Below are 18,335 nucleotides of genomic sequence, written 5' to 3' on the forward strand. Positions count from 1 at the left end.
GGAGGCAACAATGCAGAGGATGTAGAAACAAACTAGCATATGTATCGAACTTTGAGAAACTTATTTATGTTATTCGTTAAAAGTTTGGTTCATCTATGTCATCATTGTTTCAGAAATAGTTCATTCATTACCATTATTTTTCTAACAGATAATGGTACGGATGAGCTTTTCTCAAACAAAAATGGAACAGATGAATCAAATTTTTAACGAAGGAAATAAACAAGTCTTCTGAAAATTCAATTACATATTTGAGTTTTTTTCCAATTTTGACACCTAAAGTTCTCTCCAGAGAAAAAAACCTGGTTACAACCAGAGTTGCCTTAATGTTGTGGTGGAATCAATACTTCTTCATTCTTTGGCAGACGTTTCAAATTCGAGTCTCCCCTTCTTTCCTTTATTAGAGAGTGTTTTACCTACCTCTCAATATGACACTAGATATGAGACTTTCTAGCATGGATTCTGATTTACTTTGGCTTGCCTATCAAAGCATGTAGAATGCAGTATTAAATAGTAGCATATGTTTACATTGCCTTTTTATGAGTTAAATCTGTCACTGAGTAGATCTATGAGTTACACCTTAATGGTTCTAACATATATACACATAAGTAAATCTTTGCCAAGTGACAAAGATCTTAAGCAATCAGTATCCAGTCATCCCTCCTTTGTCATAAAAAAGAACTAGATTCTACTCCCTAGCAGTATGTAAGCACGAACCTGCAAAGTCTACGAGATCTGCATCAAATCAGTTTTGTCTATCATCTTTCAAGAGGACTGTTTGCTATGCGTGAGGTTGCGAATTTCTGCAATTGCATTCTTCATCCCACAGATAACCATTTTCTTCACCTGTTTGTTAAATTATAACAGTTACATTAATGGATGTTAAGAAGATAGCGTAAACGTAAATGAACATTACACCTATTTTGGATTTAACTAAAAAGCTTGATGAAGAAGCATTTTCTTTAGAGAAGGACTGATAGACATGCTACCAAGTATGAATGATAACAGAAGTCTAGACAAGCATAATACCTACTCCTGAGCATGAAGTTCGTAAATTCATCAAACAATGACATGCTTAAAATGCTTAAATTTCTATATTATAGCAGTGTGAACCTGATTCTAGCAACTAAAAGATGGGGCAATATGAAACTTACCTCCAGCACTTTTCCCCTGGCCTTGTGGTGCTCAGGAAGTAGACGAATTTCATCAGTTACGTTTATACATTCAGCGACGTTTTCAGGGGAGATGAAGTGCAAAACAACGTTGATACATGACTGTGGACAGAGGATAGAATCTTTTGTTAGTTATTATGCACCAACAGATATGAAGTCCCAGATACTGTTATATCCGAGACTAGAATCGCTTCAGTATATAATATGCACAAATTAAAAACAATGTTAGGCTTGTTTTGAGGCTTCTTAAGACATACAAGAGCTAATGAAAACTATTGAACAGTTCCCAGCATGTCAAATCAGAACATGGAAATATGGATAACGGAATTGAAAAATATGAAAAAGGTAAAATAGATATAGTAATATATGAAGGGAGGGAGTTGCTCGGATGGTAAGCATCCCTCACTTCCAGCTTGAAAGTTGTGAGTTCGAGTGAACAAGGGAGAAAAAAATGAAGGAAGCAAACTAAGGAGGGGTAAAGAACGAAGATATAGTAGTAAATATGTTGTAAAATTAGTGCAAAACCATAATTTTATGATTCAGATGCATAGTTGCAATTTTATTTATTAATTTCAGGTATGCTGACTTATTTTCTTATACTGGATTTCTAGTTTCCTATTCCTAATTCACCCTATAGAGCAATTCCTATTTTTAATCATGACAAATCATTCATAGAGCTTAGCTAATGTATTTAATACATCAATTAGTCAGCTATGTTTAGTGTTTAGTGTTGTCTTATTCAAGAAGGAGCTCGTGGGTGAAGAGGCGCACACCGTATTGCCTTGGTGTCTGCACTGAAGTGCCACCTAAGCAACGCGAAGCGCCAGCCGCTTTGCACCTTGTTTCAGGGGCATAAGCGTTCCTCATCCGAACCTTTAACAAAACTGCCATCAATAAGCTTCAGTTAATAATGCTGCAAATTAATGAAACAGAAATCTAACTTCTTTGAAGAAGTTACAGCACAGAAGATGTCATCTTAAACAAACCAGCATTTGAATATGGTGGGAACTATTTAATTGACCTGGATATTTTTTGCTAATATTATCTCCAAGTCACACATTTACTATGAAATAACTCCATGAATGACCAGAAAAACAGCTCTTAATTCTTTGTTCAAAATACCCAATATAGTAAACATCTATATGAGCAGTGAGGAAATCAAGCTACAATTCTTGGTGGTTTCATTACACAAAGTGCTTATTCTTTCAAACTTGGTTACTACAAGAACAGGAGAGAGATGGAGATATGCAGGATTTCTCATCAAATTGTGTGAAGAAGTATGAATGTCATCATTATAAAGGATACCTTAAGTTGTTTGACTTGATATGGACATCCAGCAGGGATGATAATAGCTTCTCCAAGATGTTGTTCAAAAGTCCAAGGTTGAACATCTAAAAAGTAATAACATTAAGACTTAGAACTAATTTAATCCAAATGAAAAAGATAAAAGAAGACAAAGCAAATATACCGAATTCCTCCTTAAGCCTCATTTTGTGGAATGCATCAAAGAAGAAACTTTGATCAAGAATTGGGTGAACAACCTGCACGTGCCAAAAGATGGAGATTAAGTTAATTTCTATTGCCATGCTCTACCTTTTACCACAAAACTCTTGGTACAAAGAGCTGTACTTGTTTGGAATAACCACGCATTGAGGTGAACTCGCTAGAATGCCTTTTGAGGTACTCTAGAAGCTTTGGGACATCTTCTCTGCTGAAAACGTCCCATTGAGCACCTGAGGTTTTTGCTTCTTTCTTGGCACCATCAACATCTTCAAAAAAATGATCACTGTCTGAATCTTCAGACCTTTCAACAGATCCAGAGCAGAACAGTGAGACATCGGACTCAGATTCAGAGTCATTTTCATTGTCACTGGAGATATTGCCATCTCGGTCTTCATACCTTTGACCTTTTTGTGAGTCACTAGAGTAGAAAGGTACTTCAGCAATACCATCAGGCAACTGCTCTCCAGTTGCATCCTGCAGATCGGATTCTTCTGTGTCTCCACTATGCAGAGATGATTTTCCTTTCTGGTCACTGGAATGGCTGGTAATTTCCTTGTGATCTTGAGGCTTCTTATTTTTCATTAAACATTTTATTTTTCTTACTTGTTCCTTGGAAGCAAGAACATCAGTAGCACTTGCAAGAATATTAACCTGAGCAAAATCCAAATAATATGAATCAAAAGTTAAATCGTCTTCTCACATGCTAGATCACTCTTTACTTTATACTATAAGAGAGAATCATATTTAGAACCCTATGGGTAGCCATAATACATGGATAGTTTCAATCTACTTAAATTTTCCTTCCCCGCTGCATGTATGAAGAGGTTCAGGATGATTGGATCACTAAATGTTTTTTATGAACTTGTCATGCTATATTACTGAATCTTGTAGGATTACTTTCACAGAAGCAGAGATGTGTTTCTTCTTCTGAATAAACAGTCGCAGAGAAAATATACAACACAGGATGGTCCCAATGTTCAGTAGTTTGCAGTCAAGATAAGAAAATGAAACATAAATAGAGATATAAGCATAAAATTAGGCCTACCATATCATATGATTCACAACATAGGTTAGAGATAAATTCTGCTTGTGATAGTTCTTCAGGCCCACCATAGGAAATATAGATTGAAGGTCCTAAATCAGTTTGTGGCATTTCCGGTGGCAATTTAACTGCTAGATTTAGAAGACCAGATTTTGGATTCATATACTCTTGTAGTGGTATAGCCTGCAAGATCTCAGCATGGTGACCAGGAAATTGCTCTTGGAATAGATGGGAAGAAAGCCATGCTTTGAATTTTACTATTTCACGCTGCATTGTTGCATGTGTTTGCCATTCAAGTGACCCCATAAATATCTGTTTTCTAGCTATTTCCACCTACAAAGTGCAGATAATCAGGCCATGATATTTGTTTTTACATAAACATGTACACTGTCAGAGGCTACCTCATATACAAAAGAAAAGGTAGAAAATCAACACAATTAAAATAATTCCTTACAAAGCACTGGTAGATGGAAAACAAATTTGATTAAGCAGATGATGAAAAGGATGTTGTAGCATAATTGCAACCATACATTTTTCTTTTTTTTCTCATTTGTTTAATTATATAGCGTGAGAATTAAGATTAATATCCGACAACATTTTTTTCGTCCTCTTTCGAAAGTTTTAATTATTAAGTACTCCCTCAGTTTCAATTTGTTTGTGACTTTCCCTTTAAGTCCTTTTGGAAAAGGATGTCTCTTTCCTTTTTTGGCCACTCTTTAATTGTAACTTTATACATGACATGTTTAAGACCACATGATTAAAGGGCATCTTGGCCACAAGATTCAGAAGTCTTCTTTACTATTTTAAACTCCATGCCAAGTGAGGGAGTATTAATTCTCTTCCTTTTCTATTTCTACAGGTGGTGAGAATGCAGGGAGCAAGGCGAATACAAATAAAATATATAGATGATAGATCCATCATATTAATTTTGTCTTCCTTTTCTATTTCTACAGGTGGTGAAAATGTAGGGTGCAAGGCGATACAAATAAGAAAAATAGATGATAGATCCATCATATTAATTTTCTCTTCCTTTTCTATTTCTACAGGTGGTGAGAATGCAGGGTGCAAGGCAAATAAAACTAAGATATATACATAATAGATCCATCATATTAATTTTCTCTTCCTTTTCTATACTTACCCCATCCTATCCCGCCCCCTACATTTAACATGACACTATTTCCTTTTTGGTCCATTTTGAAAAGATTGACGCCTTTTATCTTTGGAAACTCTTTAACTCTTGACACGCTCGTTTGCCTTCAATGATACGCTCTTAGAGGAATTGGCATGATATGCTGAACACTATAAGCTTCTTTGGGTACTTTTCTGTGTTACATATATTTACCTTATGTGTCAGAGCCTTCTTGGTTTCTTTATCAAAATTCATGTCCTGTCTAAGACTACCATATAAAATAAAATAGAGAGCAGTTCTTACTGTCCTAAACCAAAGAGAGAAGTCCATAGACATCTATCTTTGTTCTATAAACCAAGAAAAACATGCTTAAGATATAAGAATATCTAGGATATGACAACAACTAAGACCCTACAGCTTCCGCTTAAGTCTCCAGCTCTTCCATAATCACAATTATTAACAGGAAAAGTGCAGTTTTCCTTTACATGAACTTAGTCCATGCATCCTTCTGATTTTGTAGCCAAGAGGTAAAAAGTGGGTGAAAGTATCGAGACTAGGGGTCGAGATCAACAATAGTTGATTTCTTCCCATCTGTCAAAGCCTCGGAGGGCATAGTTACACAGTACCAATACTGGTAGGACATATCAGGTAATCAGTAGAACGGTAAAGGTGCACACAAGCTATCTCAGACACATCCAATATTTTGAATTTAAAAAAAAAAGGTTGGATGAACTTATCCCTAAATTTCTTCCCATTGAGGATAGAGTGCAAATTTTGTTATAATGTGGAGAATAGCCTTTCTGTCTTAACTTATTTCAAGTTTGAACCAAACATACATTTTCGATCGCATCCTTTTGTAATTAGAGATAAATTCTTGTCAAGGGTGATGATAGAAGGAACTTCTTGTCAAGGGCCCAGAGGAGAATTAAAGAAGAGAGCATCAAAATAATTACCTCACACCAGTCCGAGTGATTTTGTGCCTTAGCTGTTTCTTTATCCAAGGAACATTTTGACCTTTTCTCAAGGTAAGTGCAGAACATAACAACTGGATCCCAAGACAAATTAGAAGAATTCCGAAGCACATTCCGTACTATAATAGGATGACCTTCACCCCAGTGTTTCTGAAAGTGTTCAAGGTTTTCCTCACGAAGATTATTTATAGATGGACTATACAGAAACTTATCCCTCGAATTTCGTCTTTCGGCTACGTTGATGAATGAATCAACATCAGCATCTTTATGATCACTTCCCCTGCATAGTGAGCATGATGAAAATTCGTGTTCTGTTTCCTGAATGTTGTAGCTGCATAGTATTGCATCAGCGCTGATTTCCAGCTCCTTGATCCAAGTGTAAGGAAATACACATCTTAAATTGAGGAAGCTATCACTACAACCACCATATTCTGCAGGGGGGCAAGATATGCTGCCATCAGCACAAGCTTGATAGTTGGAGCATGACCTGGAAGATGGATAATGTATCCCTGAGAAACTTTGCCTTGAGGTGCTAGTATGATTCATCCTTGATTGTCGCTCAAAGTTAGAAGAACAAGCTTGTTCTTCATTGGAACCTTCGGACTTACAATCTTCAGTTAAGCTTCCATGACGGGAATCCCGACAGCAATTTAAGCAAAGCCTATATGAACACTTAGAGCAGATTCTGTGGTAATCCAGGATGGAGGTGTTGCAGTTACTACTGCTCAGAATCAAAATATCACGGATAAGACAGGCAGCAGGTCTAACATCCTTACCAACCAAACTTTTCAGGACTCAGGATCAGTCAACTTACCAGTGATATAATTTTCCGTCTCCTGCTGAAGCCTGCTGAATCTGAATGTCAGATTCCCCCTTTCCTATAATATGTAAAAAGTGAGTAGATGCTCAAAATCCAACAAACTCCAGAGCGTAAAGTCAATAACAGTACCTGATATATTAGCTTCTATCTCTACTTCAATTCTCTGCTCTTCATTTATTTTTTCCAGTACCGGTAGAAGCAGGTGGACCAGATAATTAAGTAGCTGGACTTTTGGAACCTTCCTTTTATGCCTCAAGGATTCCTGGTACAATGTTGTTGGTAAACAAACAAATCAAAATAAATACACACAATCGCTCAAATGCAGTTTCAAAATTGTCATACCTTATGAATGTTGGGCTTCAATTCACTCCTTTTGCAGATCCTACAACTACAATCTCTACGGCAAATGGGACATTTCACCTTAATTTCTTGCTGTTCCAAACGCCTAAAACCGGTCAAACATCAGAAATTTCACCAAAAAGGTTGTTCGAGTTTCAAAAGAAGCAACTCCACCACAAAGAGAACTTCATTTGTTTTGATCATATTTAGACCAGTCAACAAAAGTCTACTGCAGAAACCAAGATAATGCATGCAAGTGGGTTACCCAAGCCTATTTCTACACATAAAGATTGTATTTGTATTTCACATATAAATGAGAGGCGTCTTCTGTAGGACTTAGCTGCCTGCTATGCATACTACCGAATCAGGGGGATTTTATTGTTTCCTCGTCTTGATCAAATGGATTCCATGTGCCAACTCACGCTGAGGAATCACTTGGGGAATACACCTCAGCCTCTTTCCTTCAACACCAACAAGCTAATAATTTCATTTATCTTCTTGAGCGAGTGAAGTGTTTCAAGGATGTGGAGCCCGAACGCATAAAACTTTGAGCTTATTAAAAAATGCCTGACATATTACATTGCAATTCACAAGTAATAGTTCTACCGTGATCTACTTTCATTAAGATATATTATGCTAGGGTTAGACTAATGACGTCAAAGGATTCCCTTTATATCCATAGACTTCATGTAACATTAGATCATACTATATTTTCTCCCTGCAAAAGAACATCTTCATGAAACCACAACACTCATGACTCAACTATCCAACACTTGGAAATTAATAGGTGACTCTTAACTTATTCTAACATTTCCACCCTTCTGCACAACCCCCCAGTCAATTACTATCTTTTACCAATTCCCATTTGGTTACAAGGAGAGAATCATCAGCAAAATGTACATCCCCCTTCCTCCTCACTTTATAAAGTTCACTGTTTCCTAACTTTCTCAAGGATAACCTTAATAGTCCATTACATTTCTTGACCAATTCATAGTTCTAAGATCCATGCCAACAGGTTTAAGTCATTAACATCCGAACTGAATATCGTCCCTAATTTGGAAGTACCAGAATCAGAGACAGACAAGTGCAATTATATTACCCACTTAAAGTAGTTAAACACTCCCCGAAAAAAAGTATAAAGCCCTCGGATAATCCAGCTGAAGATTGTCCGATATGTACTCATAGTTCTAAGATCCATGTCAACAGGTTAAAGTCATTAACATCCAAACTGAATGTCGCCCCTAATTTGGAAGTACCAGAATCAGACACAGACAAGTGCAATTACATTACCCACTTAAAGTAGTTATACGCTCTCCGACAAAAGTATAAAGTCATCGGATAATCCAGCTGAAGATTTTCGTATACGTACTCATAGTTCTAAGATCCCTGGCCAACAGGTTAAAGTTATTAACATCCGAACTGTATGTCATCCCTAATTTGGAAGTACCAGAATCAGAGACAGACAAGTGCAATTATATTAGCCACTTACAAGTAGCTATACGCTCCCCGACAAAAGTATAAAGTCATCGGATAATCCAGATGAAGATTGTCCGATATGTATTTAACATTCAAAAATCGTTTCATTGTAAATGCTTTTGCATACAGGAGAGTTGTGATAAAACAGGTAAACATACATAAATCAAGTACATTTGTCAAAAGCTAAAGAAAGCAAACCAAACCAAACCTTTCTTTAATACAATCCAGACAGAAGTACTGTTTTTTACAACTCGAACACTTGATCAGGACCCGGTAGCTACTTCTCCTACACCAATGACACAACCTTCTTCTCTTTACTTTACTTGAATTCTTCCCATTCCTAGCAAATGGCAAGGCCTAATCACCAAAAAGGCATCCATAATCATTACAGCAGTTGTCATAGAAACACAACCATAACAAACTGAAAGGGATCAATTTTGAACTAAAACAATAGCTCACAGGAAAAAGAAATAACCTGCATTGTACTAATTGGAAGGGGTTCAATATTTTTTGATCTGAAATGCCTTAACGAAAAGGGGTTAGAGCTGGAATCCAGGCCCAATTTTACGTCTAAAACAGAACCTGCATTGTTAAAATTCTCTGCAGGTATAACAGGAATAGCCATTAAAGCATTAGGGAATTCTCTCATCACCTCAGCACTAGCATTTTTCGATTCCTTCTCATTTTTCTTCTCTAATTGCCGTTTCAAGAAAACACGAATCAATTCTAAAGGCAAATCGCCTCTTTTCAGCTCCATTCTCCTCAAAGCTTCATCTAACGCCTCTGAAACACAGGGTTTATGCTTGAGGGGTTTCCTTTTCTTCAAAATTCTCAAAGCCCTTTCACTCTTTGAAAACCCAATTTCAAGAGACCCTTTTGGATTCTTAATCTTGCGTTGATTCTTGCTTTTCGTATTTCTCACGATTTTCAGCGATTCAGGTACCTTCTGCTTCATCTGCCTATGACGACCTTGAACATAATGAATTTCACAAAGCTTCTTCCCTTCCTCTACCCGCCGCTTGCACCGCCATTGTCGACCGTCAGTTCTGTTACACCGGAGATCGTCCGGCACAGCCTCGTTTTCCTCCATTGGGTGTCTTGATTTTCCAAGAAAATCAAAACTTTCTCGGAAAAATCGAATCTTGGAAGTACAGAGTAAAGAAAAATTTGTGGGTGTTGAGGACTTTCTGTGACTAGGGTTTAGTGCGTGACTTTTTTCTCTCTAGTGTGTGTGTAATGAGAAATTGATAGATGAATGTAGCTTGTGTGTTGTAATGCAATGATATAGAGTCCTAAATCGTCTTGGATGCTTCGATTGAATCACAAGTGGAAGCTATTTGTCACTGCAACCAATAATGACACCTCAATTTCTGTAGTTTTATACTGTATAGATAGATAGATATCTGATGAGTCCCACACAATCAGGAACTCCTAAATTCAGACTATATATCTTAGCAATGTATTGATTCAGAAAAATGAAAAATTGAGTAATACAAGTTTGATGAGAGATGACAAAATTCAGAACACTCTGTTTGTCTGTGAATGATTCTTTTGTTTTATTGGTGAATGAGATAATGTATTCGGTTACATTTTCTAATTGTTTGAGATTGAGGCGTAGTTGTTCTAACAAGCTGCACTTTATGTTGCTGCATAGATCAGATTGTTCTCTAAGTGATTTTCTCTTCTTCTGTTTTAGCAGAGGTTACATTATTAATAGAATTGGTTGGGAACTTGCGAAAGTTTTTAATAAACAGTTAGATACATTTGGATATCAGATAGCAGTTGGTATGTTCAAAGAACGATTTTTTATCAAATAATGGCAATGAGTAATGTATTTTGGATATTTTTGTATGACCAACCTGTTTTAAAGTAATTGCACTAAAATTCAAGATTTTGTGTGTGTATATAGTAATGACAGACCAGGTAACAATGAATTTTGGAGGTGATTTCGTGCATTTTCAACGCGTTTATATAATAGGTGTTCTCGTCAGCAAAGCAAAAATGTCTTGGCATCAAGTGGAGTTTTCTTATGAATTCTTTTGTATTCTTTACTCTCTTTTTTTCTGTTCATCTTTACATTTATTGACCCCCAAAGTTTCTGAATCTGTTATTTCTTAAATTTGTAGTAGTAGAAATTACCAACATTTAACAGAAAGTAAATTACTTTATTATAAAGAGAGTTATATTCTTGATCCATGAGTTCTTTCTGTTGGTCATTTCAGGAATATCAGAAGACAGTAACCTTAGCTTTTTTCAAAAAAAAAAATTATTACTCATTTAGACAGAGACATCAACCAATTAACTAGTGCTAGTTGTATATTTGTCAAATGAGTATCAATCAATTTTCCTTTAGAAAAAGCTCTAGCTTGTTATTTCCAAAATTGAATTCTTACATGGAAGTTGAGATGATGAATGAAACAACATATTCAAAATTGGTTGCACTATTGATGACATATTTACATAAAATTTCATGGAAACAAGTAACAGTTGCTTTCTATAGTAAATTTATTTAGACAATAAATGATATAATTGTACTTCGATTATTTTGTACCCTCCCCTTACATTCAACAGTCACTACCCTGACAACCAAACAGCAAAATTGACTCAAATAGCATATGCATATAGCTCCTGGTTGCTTGAGTTCTAAAGTGAAGCTCAACCAAATAGAGCTCACTCTTGGATCGTATCGTTTTTCAACTGTATGTTAGTAATCTGGTTAGTATTACTATATTCATTGTACAGCATTATGAAAGAAAAAATGCTAATACAGACTTGTAAATTTAGTTTTTGTACATATTTAGTAAATTTCCTAATACATATATACCGTGTTTATGTAAAACTTACAGAGTTAAAAAGTTCTATCAAAACTATATCTAAAGCCTATGTCCGCACTCCGTCCATGTTTGGAAGCGGTAGCTACCTCAAAATTTGCATTCTCGTGAAAGATATATTTTCATACTAATCGAAATGTATAAAGTGAGAATTTTGATACAAGAAAGGTGGGTTTGGTACGAAGGAAAATGTTTTTCTAGAAGAAAAAAAATTCAAAAAACAAGTAGATTTCTTACTTATTTTCTAATGTTTGGTATATAAATAAAAAATATTTATATGTAATCTAGCAAAACATTATCGAGGTGAGATGAGAGGGTGGGGTTCAAGGGTGACGGGGATGGGATGGTCAAGGGTGGGAGTGGGGGTTGTCGGGTGAGTAGGGAAAAGACAATAAACATGGATCGTCACTAGTACTTGTGGAGCTTGTATTTCCAACTGTGATTAATATAATGAAGTCATTGTATTTTCCTATTTTTAAGGAAATTTGTGAAACCAACTTTCACAAATCCAGACTTCATCAACCTGCGCTCAAGTTAATACTACAGAAGTCATCTATAATTTAAATTTAATGAGTTCGAGCTTCAAAATCATTATTAGTCCTAAATTCATTGTACTGTTAAAGTTTATAGGTTCAGATTTAATATCTGTTTGAAACTTTTGTTTTTCACATATATATTTAAATTTTGTTTCTTTGCAATTTTTCGTTAATTGCTGGTTTTCGTTACATAAAATTAGAAACAATAACATAGATTTAGCTGTTATATATATACAAGAAATCAACTATGAAAATTGACATGATACCCTCCCTTATAAAAGTAAAATTACAATGTGTCCAACTTTACTCTTCTCATAAAAATCGGACAAATATCAATATCTATACCAGAAACTATTTTACGTAAGTGTATGTGTTACGATGCAACTGAGTTCAAAAATTTATAAGCATATCATATGACAAAGATGCACACGTATACGCTAGCTGTAACATCCTTAAAGATTTTTTTTTTTTTTGGGCCAGATAATATAGCTAACGGACTTGGAGTATTCTTATGAAATTAAGTGTGTGAATATATACCACCTACAAATTATTGTCACTATTTATTTATTTATTGTTTGATGAAACTCAATAAAATTTGTATCTGTTAAATAAAGAAAAGAGAAGAACTCTTTTAAAGATAACAAAGAAGTTTTTCGTTTCAGTTATTTTTCGACAAGTTGCAACCAAAACTGCTAATATGAGGAGACTTTTATTGGTAGGCTTTCAATACTTTTACGTAAAAACAATGAAGTTAATTAACTTTATTTTTTAAATAATTATGATGTTCGAATTAATTTAACTCATGAGCACTAATTAAGTTAACGGAGATACAACTAATCAGCAATACCATATAATTGGTTGCAGTTTTGATAATTCATGATCCAGCATATCAAAAATAAAAAACAAAATATTTTTAATTTACGATTTTTAAAAACCTTTCATTACCAGTAAAATCAGCTAACAAAGATTAGGAGAATTTGGACTCATATATAGTTGTTGAAAACCCCTACAGTAGTACTAAAGCTCTTCCTATTTTGCATTTGCATCATACTCTAGTATTACATATCCATCAAATTAAAGTTCAACTTACTCCACCATCCCCCGGAAAGAGCGTAATGGATGATGTGTGGGTTAGGAACAATCACGAGTTTGAACCCTACTCGAGACAAAAGTCTGAGAGTTAGGAACAATCAAGAGTTTGAACCCTCGAGACAAAAGTCTGATATTTAAGTGGAGAAGGATAGAGAGTCAGACCTATATATACATTTAATTTTTAATTTGTTTTAAAAAAATTACTCCACCCTATTTTGCCAATTCAACATTAATTTACTTGACTTGATCGAAGTTTGGGTAAGATATATACGTAATAGAAACTTTCTTAGTAAATTAATACTACTACGGTTAATGTTTATATATTGTTGCCTCGTTGATCATGTTTTTGATTCTGTCACTATTATAATTCTTATGTTTGTAATCCTCAGATTAACACCACCACAGCTGGGGAAATAGTTGTATTAATGGAACTACAACAATTATACAAAATCAATTAGTACTTTGAACGAGAAAAGATTACAACTAGAGAAGAAGTAACCTTTGTAAAGAATCTAACATATTCAGGGTGTGATTGATACGAAGGAAAAAGAATTTTAAGAAAAATATGTGTTAATTTTTTTTGTGTTCGGTACGCAAGTAAAATATAGAATATATTATCTTAAAATATTTGTATTCAATTTAGATAAATATGATGGGACTTTGTGGGGTGGTGAATCATGAGGTTGCAGACGCGAAGTCAGAATTTTCAATAAGGGGATTCAAAATCTGTAGAAATAGATAGTGGAAGGGGATTCGACATCTACAATATATACATATAAACTTAATTTAACCATATATAAATAATATAATTTTCCGCTGAAGGGGGTTCAGATGAACCCCTTTCATACAAGGTAGCTCTGCCCCTGTGAGGTCATGTGTTGGAGGGGTGGGGAGAACGCACAAATGTAGAAGTCACTTAGAGCTGTCAATATGGGCTTGCTCACCCCATCCGGGCAAACCTATACAAACCTTGACATTTAACGAGTCAGGCCAAGCTAGCCCATTTTTTGTATGGGCCAGAAAATAGTCGATCCAACCCACAAGTACGTGGACTACAATCTTGCCAGGCAGCTCACTTTTTTTTAAAAAATATAGTTTTTTATAATTATTAAATTAAATTATAAATTATAATTTAAAAATATTATCATAAATATCGACAAAACAATATTACAGATGATAATGTTACTACTTGTTAATCAAATCCACTAATAAAATTATCTTTATAATATTTATTAAGCTTTTTTTAAAGTAAAAGTATAAATATCTTACAGAAATATTAACCTAATTATTTTGAGTTTGGACTCTCTTTAATTATTTTAAAATTTTAATATTATATTATATTTTTCAATTAATTTTTATTAACTCATAGACCGATCCTACCGATATTTCTCAAGCCCCGTAAATCAGCAGACTTATTCAGGCCGGACAAAAAAAACTTTTTTCTGAAATGGACTCCAAAAAACTTAGTACAACCCTATTAAATCTCATATTAGACTAAGCCGACCCAACGAACCTACTCCATATTGATGGCTCCAATGTGACTTGTGGAACTTGCTTTCCCTACTTCCAGTAAGAAAATTATTGTCCTCATTTTTTATGAAACTTATTTCCCTTAGAAAAATATTTTCCAAAAATAGTGACCAACAAACACGTCTTCAATTTCATTGTGCTGTTACTTGAAAACAAATAAGAAAAGATTCTGTAAATAGCTATATTTGTGCCTAGATTTAAAGAAAATATAGCGAGCTTTTCCTTAATTACAACATGTACTGAACGTAATAGTATTTTGGTTTTATAATGTGGTGGAATTTACTATAACTCTGTGTATAATAATACATTGTACCTGCATGCATAATATAAAATAAATTGCATTCTTTTGCATAACAAGTGTATTTATGCGTATACCATATCTATGTAGTGGGAATACATTGTATTCACATATGTAACCAAAAGACTTTGTATCTACACACTTAATAAATGTAACCGCGCGAATACAATATTTCTGTTTAATTATATCTCCAACAAAACCACGAACGGTCGCTATATATTATTATGCATAGGGCCTTGCTACTCCATTAGTTACCTACTTGAAAATGACATTACTTGGGTTGTAAGCCCAATTTTGGCCCAAATATGACAACCCTTTCACAAGAAGAAACAACAAGCCCAAATATCTCATAAGAGTGAGGTCTAAAACTTTTACTTATTTGGCCATACCAGAGTCTACAATTTGAATGACAACTTTGATTTTTTTTACATATTTGATGAACCAAAAAAAGGGAAATGAAAGACTATAATTGTACATCAGAACTTGAACAAGATAATTCTCTCTCTTTTTTTTTTCTCTTCTGAATGAATTTGACTTCTGATAACAACTTCTAAAGCCAGAATTACATATGTTTAAATGTGATGTTAGTTATTGTCCTGTCACATAACATCTCAGAATTTTCCATTACCAATAATCCACAACCAATCTAAAGCAACACCAGAACATATTCCACATAATATGAATACCACTAGCAAATTACCCAATGCATTTTGCTCAGGACCCTACAAAATTCAAATTCCAATCTTAAAATATGATGTGATTATAAAATGATCATATGGATTCTAAAAATTATAACTTTACCAACCTTGTATCCTTTAGGTGCAGCTGTCATGACACAAACTGTGAGATGACCATTTGTGAGTCCCAAGAAGGATACCAGAAATATCATCCAGCCTTGATCACCATATTTTGCAGTGAAGTAGAAGCAAGGGACCAGTAAGAAACGTGAGAGGGTCGCGATCATGAGGCCCTTTGGTGATTTCAACTTGATTTTATCAATCAGTGGAACATATCTCCCTATCAGATCCCAAACATTGTACATTGCTATCAAAACTAGAGCATACCTGACAGTTTGAAAAAGAAATTCAAGAGGGACTGCAGATAACGTTATAGCAATAACGATTTATTCAGAGAAAAGGTATGCACACTTACCATGATCCCAATTTGTGGGTACCAGTGTTTTCATACAAGAACCCGGGGAAAATTGATAAAGTAGCGACATAAATCAAGTACAGGTCCAACTCATAGTCAATATTCTGGAAAAGTAGTTGTTTGGTGCTTAGACGTTCCGATTGTTTTGCATCACTATTAGTCTGTTCAGTAAACAGAAACATATCAAGTTTATGATTATGAAAATCACTTATAACACAGTTCACATAGACCTACTTTTTCGATTGATTGAGTTTTGATGCCTGCAGCAGCTAAGTCTGCTGCAACAGTTGTTGATCCTTCTACAGCTGCCTTTGTGCGGTAATGCTTCACAATTGGTAGCTTAGGGAATATGAATGCATATAGAAGGATGCATAGGAATTCAAAGAATACGGAGATGGCAAGGTACAACACTGCAAAATCAATAACTCTATAAGTTTCTCGCAACATAATATATCAAAGACGCATCAAGCATACTATTTTGAGGTCAGAATTACTTACTAACTCCTTTGCGAAGGCCATTGTTACTGTTTTCAAAAGCTGCTTTGGTTATTAGCCTTAAACCAGAGGTAAGTGCACCAGATGCAGCAAGACCAGCGAAAAACGACTGCATAATTCATGAATCGGTATACAAACATAATTCAAGATTTCATGTATCAATTGAGGCAGAACAAAGTTACTCGTGTTACCACCACCCACTTGAATGAACTCCGGGCACATGAATGATAAATCTCCGGTCATTCCACCTTGAACAACAGCATCCCCAATTCCAAAACAACCTACGATGGCGCATACACCAATGTAATTTCCTATTCCACCCCTAACAGAAGTTGCCAAATCCAACTGGAAAAAAAAATAAAAACAGATTCTGAAAAGGCGAACAATTTATCAATCAGAAAATGAAAAAAATCAGAACATACCAGTATGAGCGTAAATGTGCTTAAGGTATACAGGATATACCCTGCTAAGATGCGTTTTCTTGTATCAACTTTTGCCTCGTTATATGCAAGAATCACTATTGTTCCAAGTGCAAATGGCTGATACACTAAGGTGAGTACCCTTGAAGGATGATAATTCTTCAATTTTCATATTAAAACAAATGAGTCAAGATATATAATTCACTCACAAGTCACAACTACGCCTCAATCCCAAATATAACGTGAAAAAACATAAATATTACAAATGGAGACTTACGGGAAACAGTGCGTAGTAGTAATCTCCTATGCTCATTAAACTATTCCAAGCAATGAGAGATCCAAATCCAAGAATCCAACAAACAAGAATACCCACAAATTTCCCCTGAAAAATTTCATATACATTATAATTTTTGCCACAACAAATGAATCTTTCAATTTGACATAACAGAAAAAAATTTTAAAGTAAAAAAGTATGAAACAAACCTCAAGCTTGGTAGGACTTGGAATATCCATGGTTGTTTCTTTGTAGAATAAATTCAAACACAAAAAACTGTACAAGCCATCATATAAGTAGTAATTTTGATTTGCCTCTTTTTTTTAAAAGAAATTGATTTTTTTAAAAAAAAAATAATAATCAGATCCTCTTGACTTTTTTTTGTTCTTCGTAAATGTGATTTTATTGTGGATAACACAGTGTGAACACATTAAAACGTATGTAACGGTTCTATGAACCATTAGACTCTCCTGTTTTCTTATTATTTATCCCCTTAACTAATTACATGGTAAAAAAATTTAGTGTCACTAAAAAAGTATTAATTACATCATTTAAATGATTAAACAAACTTAGTTACTTTGCCAAGTTTAAGTTTTCCTCAAGCTAGTCTAGACTTAAAGCCTGTGTTGAAATTACTGCTAAAATCTGCTTATTTTTGGAAACACCTTTTAAATTAGTTTTTTAGAAAAGCGCTTTAAAAAATAATAATTTGTGTTTTTAAAAATTGCTTTGAAGTGTTAAATTACAAAACGGACAAGGATCAATCTACTTTCACTATAAAGATTATTTTATATATTAAAATTATTTTAAATATCTATCTATCATAAGAAATTTAATTTTATTGAATCAAAATGTACTTATTCAATTTTTCAATCAATACTATACATATATAAATAAATAAAATTATAATATTGATAGGATATTTAAATATAATAAATAGTATTAAATATGAAGTAATGATAATAAATGTAAAAGAATAAAATGAATATTATATAAAAATAAAATTCTTAAATGAATCTTTTACCAAAGTTATGAGATATATTAATTAATTAATAAGAGATTTATGGAAAAATATGCAAATATAGAAGAAATATTTTTGTTTTGTAAAAAATAATTTTTTGCTTTTGCTTTTTTTAAGAAGCATACATTTTAAACTTCTTTTCGACAACTGAAAAACTATTTCTGCATCTATTTATAAGCAATTTTGATTTGTCAAACACCTTATTTTTAAAAAAAAGTGATTTTCTTTCAAAATAATT

The 18,335-nt window shown here is 34.1% G+C and overlaps 2 protein-coding genes across 3 annotated transcripts; both read right to left on the reverse strand.

Moving 5' to 3' along the window:
- Positions 1 to 503: 503 nt before the first annotated feature.
- On the reverse strand, positions 504 to 10,323 carry LOC101266484 (lysine-specific demethylase JMJ28). 2 transcript variants are annotated; one of them, XR_740023.4, is made up of 13 exons: positions 8,925 to 10,323; positions 8,658 to 8,806; positions 6,977 to 7,079; positions 6,764 to 6,896; positions 6,629 to 6,692; positions 5,797 to 6,535; positions 3,718 to 4,047; positions 2,799 to 3,323; positions 2,638 to 2,710; positions 2,475 to 2,560; positions 1,943 to 2,053; positions 1,152 to 1,271; positions 504 to 843 (listed from the first exon to the last, which is right to left on the reverse strand). XR_740023.4 is itself a non-coding variant. In XM_004233767.5 (12 exons), the coding sequence occupies exons 1-12, from the start codon at positions 9,537 to 9,539 to the stop codon at positions 763 to 765; spliced, it is 3,018 nt and encodes a 1,005-aa protein (XP_004233815.1). In that variant the 5' UTR covers positions 9,540 to 10,323; the 3' UTR covers positions 504 to 762. The 2 variants fall into 2 exon arrangements, 1 of the variants encoding a protein (XP_004233815.1); XM_004233767.5 differs by lacking the exon at positions 1,943 to 2,053.
- A 4,697-nt stretch (positions 10,324 to 15,020) lies between these two features.
- LOC101266190 (equilibrative nucleotide transporter 3-like) lies at positions 15,021 to 17,561 on the reverse strand. The gene is made up of 9 exons (XM_004233766.5): positions 17,286 to 17,561; positions 17,080 to 17,184; positions 16,806 to 16,961; positions 16,585 to 16,728; positions 16,387 to 16,492; positions 16,123 to 16,298; positions 15,889 to 16,049; positions 15,542 to 15,800; positions 15,021 to 15,458 (listed from the first exon to the last, which is right to left on the reverse strand). The coding sequence occupies exons 1-9, from the start codon at positions 17,313 to 17,315 to the stop codon at positions 15,348 to 15,350; spliced, it is 1,248 nt and encodes a 415-aa protein (XP_004233814.1). The 5' UTR covers positions 17,316 to 17,561; the 3' UTR covers positions 15,021 to 15,347.
- Positions 17,562 to 18,335: the final 774 nt, after the last annotated feature.

Source organism: Solanum lycopersicum, chromosome 2, assembly GCF_036512215.1.
Source record: "Solanum lycopersicum chromosome 2, SLM_r2.1".
Lineage (NCBI taxonomy): Eukaryota > Viridiplantae > Streptophyta > Magnoliopsida > Solanales > Solanaceae > Solanum > Solanum lycopersicum.